Source organism: Heterocephalus glaber, unplaced genomic scaffold (genome assembly GCF_053883595.1).
Source record: "Heterocephalus glaber isolate CG9 unplaced genomic scaffold, H.glaber_assembly_v1.0 deba00001608, whole genome shotgun sequence".
Classification (NCBI taxonomy): Eukaryota; Metazoa; Chordata; class Mammalia; order Rodentia; family Bathyergidae; genus Heterocephalus; species Heterocephalus glaber.
The window spans coordinates 2,185,190-2,189,733 of record NW_028258379.1 but is presented as its reverse complement, the minus strand read 5'-3'; the positions used below and the strand labels follow the sequence as shown (position 1 = coordinate 2,189,733).

Here is a 4,544-nt window from a genome sequence, read left to right as displayed (position 1 = left end):
TCTGTTTCTTTTTTAAGGGTCATTTTATTTTTAGAGAACTTTCCAGTTTTCTTAGTTATACAGTCAGCCTGGGGCATCTGATCAGAAAATCATTTTCCCTTTAAAAAAAAAAAGCTAGAATTTGGCCGCAGGGTCGAATTCGACAGAGATTTACTAGCGTCCTTCCCTGGGCTCTACAAACTGTGGCTGAAAGTTGAGCGCAAAGGGGTCCATAAGTTAACCTACAAAGATAAACGGATCTGGAGCCCTGCCTCCTTCTAAATAAAGACGATCACGACCATAGATCTTCAAGCCTCCTGCACCACACTGCCAGTTCTCAGTGGAACCTGCTGAATACTGAAGCGCCTGAAACTTGGGGACACTGGCCAGTCCACGGGGAAGGCGGAAGAGACGGTGGCACCTGAGCAAGGTGGGAGCCACCCCGCAGGAGCCTGGGGCCGCCCGGTCCCGGGGCGGAGGGGAGCAGGCCGCTGGCCCGCAGCGGCCAGGTGAGCAGGAGAAGCCCCGCCCCACGCACCTCGGAATGGGCGGGGCCGCGGCCTCACCTGCGCGCGGCGGAAGCGGCCGGCGGTCGGAGTGTCCGGGGCCGCCATGACCTGGAGCGCAGCGGCGCGGCGCGCGCAACAGCCCGACAACACCGCGTTCACGCAGCAGCGCCTCCCCGCCTGGCATCCGCTGCTGTCGGCCGGCATCGCGCTGCCGCTCTTCTTCTGCGCGGGCCTGGCCTTCCTGGGGCTGGGCCTGGGACTGTACTACTCGTCCAACGCCATCCGGGAGCTGGAGCACGACTACACTGGCGACGCGGCGGGCAGCTGCACCGTGTGCGCCGCCGAGGGCCAGGGCCGCGCGCCGCCGCCCCGCTGCTTGTGCGCTTGGCACTTCACGCTGGCCGAGCGCTTCCCGGGGCCCGTGTACCTCTACTACGAGCTGACGGACTTCTACCAGAACAACCGGCGCTACAGCGTGTCCCGCGACAACGCGCAGCTCAGCGGGCTCCCGGACTCGCTGCGCCACCCGACCAACGAGTGCGCCCCCTACCAGTTCGCCCGCGGCCTGCCCGTGGCGCCCTGCGGCGCCATCGCCAACAGCCTCTTCAACGACACCTTCACGCTGTGGCACCAGCGCCAGCCCGGCGCGCCCTACGTGGAGGTGCCGCTGGACCGCGCCGCCATCGCCTGGTGGACCGACTACCACGTCAAGTTCCGCAACCCGCCGCTTGTCAACGGCAGCCTGGCGCTCGCCTTCCAGGGCACCGCGCCGCCCCCCAACTGGCCCCGGCCGGTCTACGAGCTGAGCCCCGACCCCAATAACACTGGCTTCGTCAACCAGGACTTCGTGGTGTGGATGCGCACGGCGGCGCTGCCCACCTTCCGAAAGCTGTACGCGCGCATCCGCCAGGGCAACTACTCGGCCGGGCTGCCCAGCGGCGCCTACCGCGTGGACATCGCCTACAACTACCCGGTGCGCACCTTCGGCGGCCACAAGCTGCTCGTGTTCAGCAACGTCTCGTGGATGGGCGGCAAGAATCCTTTCCTGGGCATCGCCTACCTGGTCGTGGGCTCCCTCTGCATCGTCGTGGGCTTCGTCATGCTGGCCGTCTACATTCGCTACCAGGACCAGGACGACGACAACGACAACGACGAGGAGTGAGGCCAGCTCCCCCGGACCCTTCCGGCTTCCTGCCGGGGTCTTGAGAGCTCCTAGGGCGTCCCGCATCGCCCCTCACCCAGTGTCGAGCTCGCCTCACTTTGCCTACTGTTGTGGATGAGGGGCCCAGAGAAAGGAGTTCTCTTCCTCGCCGGGCTGCCAGACTCTCCGGCTGGGCCGGGCCTTTTGGAGCAGAGGGAGACCTCGCAAATTCTCCATCTGCTTCATGACTTAGCACTTGACATGTCAGGTTCTTAAAGAATGTAGAATTCCAGGGTTCGAGGGACCCTGGAGACTCCTATTCGACCCTAATGGGACAAGTGATTGAGAGACCTGGTGATGCTCTTATTTAATGTCAGGCAGCAGCGCTGGTCTTGGGGGGGTGGGTGTAGGGTCCAGTGGGTGGTTGAGACAGAGAATGCAGCCCACAGTTGCGCTGCAGAAACAGGTGGGGAGAACATGCACGTTACCAGTAGATTAGGAGGCACCAACCCCCAGGTTTCTGACATACCAAGGCTTGCATGAATCACTCCAGATCGTGTTTAACAAGATCCTCTGGAGTTTCCTGTATTCCCTCAAATTTGGGGGTTGCACTCTTGGCCCGAAGAAGCAGTAATCTGAGTTCAACCCGAGGGCGCTTTGTCAGCTAGTCGTTTGTTCCTATGGGCGGTGCGAGCGTACCGCGTCGGACTTGGTTGGTCTGGCTCTGCCCTAAACAGAGGAAGCTCTGTCTGTGGAGTGCGTGGGGAAAGGTGCTATCCTAGAAGACTTGTTGGCAAACGGATTTGCCCCAGGGTTTGTGTCAGCTCATGCAATGTTTGGGTGTAAAACAGACTGCCAGATGCTGTGTAGAAACTCGAAAAGGCCAGTTTGCTTGGCTCAGGGGGGATGTTTTAACTTTTTTTTTTTGGTACCGGGGATCAAACTCAGGTCCTTGCACAGCAGGCGGTGAAACCACTGAGCTAAATCCCCGGCCCATGGGATGTTTTAACTTTAAAGCCAGAGTTAGGAGGAATCTTAGAGGGGACGGCATCCCCTGAGGTCATACCTCTGTCTCCTGACAATCCTCAGTCCTCTTTTGTCGTCTGGTTTCTTTTTTCTTTTTTTTTTTTAATATTCAAGAGGAAGGGCTTCATTCATGCCTTATCTCTTAGACCTGAAATAAAAGGTCTTTATATTTATGGTCTCAAATGAAACATGTTTGTTTCTAGTAATCATGTTTATTACATGATTCCTCTAGTAATCACGAGGAATATAATCTTATGTGTAAACTAGAATTTTAGGGTTATTTGAACCTTTGAGGTAACGTTAAAACCAATCAATTGATTTTATTGATTGACTAAAATCAATCAGTATGTATAAAGTAGAGTAATAGAATATTTTTATACAAAAACCCTTTTAAGGCCAGAGAACTTAAAAGTAAAACCCTTAGTTGTTACCATTTTACCAGTTTACTTGCTAAAAACGAAGAGTTGTTCATTAATTCATCAAAATTCTCTAATGCCTCCTATCTATTACAGCTTTTTGTATTGACTACTGTTTATTCTCCATGGCACTGCAAGGTTTTGAAGAATGTTTTTTTTTTTTACTGGTCTAGTCTTAAATTGTATTGATTAGTTTGCATTGATTTTATTAGACTCATTTGTAATTCTTTGAAATTTATTGGTGGATGGACAACATGCATGTCATTTAGGTCTGTCTCATTGGGATCTTCTAGGAGTGATTTAAGTTGAATAAGAGTACTTACTATATTTTCTATCATGTAATTTGAGAGCAGCATATAGTTTGCTAATATTTTTAAAAATTGTCGCTATAAAATTTCAAATAAGACCCTAAGTCCTAAGGTATTCTGATTAAATTATTGAATACTGCTCCAAACCTTATTTTCTGCAGTTCTAAAAGAGAATAAAGGTTATGTTTGTCTCTGGTTTATTACCATGTTTGCTTAGTTCTTTTGAACTGCGATCTTAAAGGTACAAACACTACTAGCTGTTTTCCGCATTTGTTAATTGCAGATTTATAATGCAATAAGAAAATATTTCAGAATAAGGCTCAAAGTGAACTCAGTCTTTCATCATTAACTTCCTACAACAGAATTTGAACTTGTAGCAGCATCGACATGCAGACAAATTAGATGACCCTCACTAATATTTGAATTTGATAAATGTGGTTGATATTTAAAAATTTTTGGTATTGATAGGTATCGAAGAATATGATCGTAATATTGCTTCTCTGTGTGTTTTACTCGAATTGTAAACTTCAGTTAATTGTTGGGTATTTGGGACAACAAAGCAGCAGAAACATTAAAAATGAAAATGTGAACTATTTTCCTGCAATGACCCCGGTGGCTTGTAGCATACTGTCTAGTGTCTCAGGATTCCAGTTGAAAGCAAGTCCCATGTTTTCCGGTACCTGTTCCCTAACCAGAGGCGTGTCTTCTAAGCCTGAGAAGGAAGGGAGCTAAATTGGAAATGAGCTTTGACCTACCTGGTGAAATTAAAGCGCAAACAAGAGAGAGTACTAAGGTCAGCGAGAGGGCCCCAACAGTAAAAGAACAAGAAGGATACTCCAGATGTCTCCATCATCAAATCAGCAACTTGCTGATGACTCAGCTGTTAAAAATCAGAGGGACAGTAACAGTCTGGAGCTTTCTGGAGAGCAGACATCGCTGGGTAATATGTAACTGCAGCCTTCCTGCCCCACTTTCAGTCTGCTGCCCTGTTCTGTCGTGGGTGACCTCAGCGATCTTGAGTAACTTCTCAAAGGTGAGCTGGTGGGAGAGCCACAATCAACCAGTTCCTTATACGCCCCCAGATGCAAGTCAGTAGTTACTGTAATACAAGTAAATTCCCTCCTCCTTTATTTTCACTGGACATTTCTTTGCATCCCAGATGGTT

The 4,544-nt window shown here is 50.4% G+C and overlaps 1 protein-coding gene across 1 annotated transcript; it reads left to right on the top strand.

Annotated features, from left to right (window-relative positions):
- The first annotated feature begins 538 nt into the window (after positions 1-538).
- Positions 539-3,972, top strand: Cdc50b (cell division cycle 50 P4-ATPase accessory subunit B). Its single transcript, XM_004837436.4, has one exon. The coding sequence runs from the start codon at positions 592-594 to the stop codon at positions 1,648-1,650; it is 1,059 nt and encodes a 352-aa protein (XP_004837493.1). The 5' UTR covers positions 539-591; the 3' UTR covers positions 1,651-3,972.
- Positions 3,973-4,544: the final 572 nt, after the last annotated feature.

Excerpts from the sequence above, each read along its gene's own strand:
- Cdc50b (XM_004837436.4), top strand. The coding sequence starts at position 592 with ATGACCTGGAGCGCAGCGGCGCGGCGCGCGCAACAGCCCGACAACACC.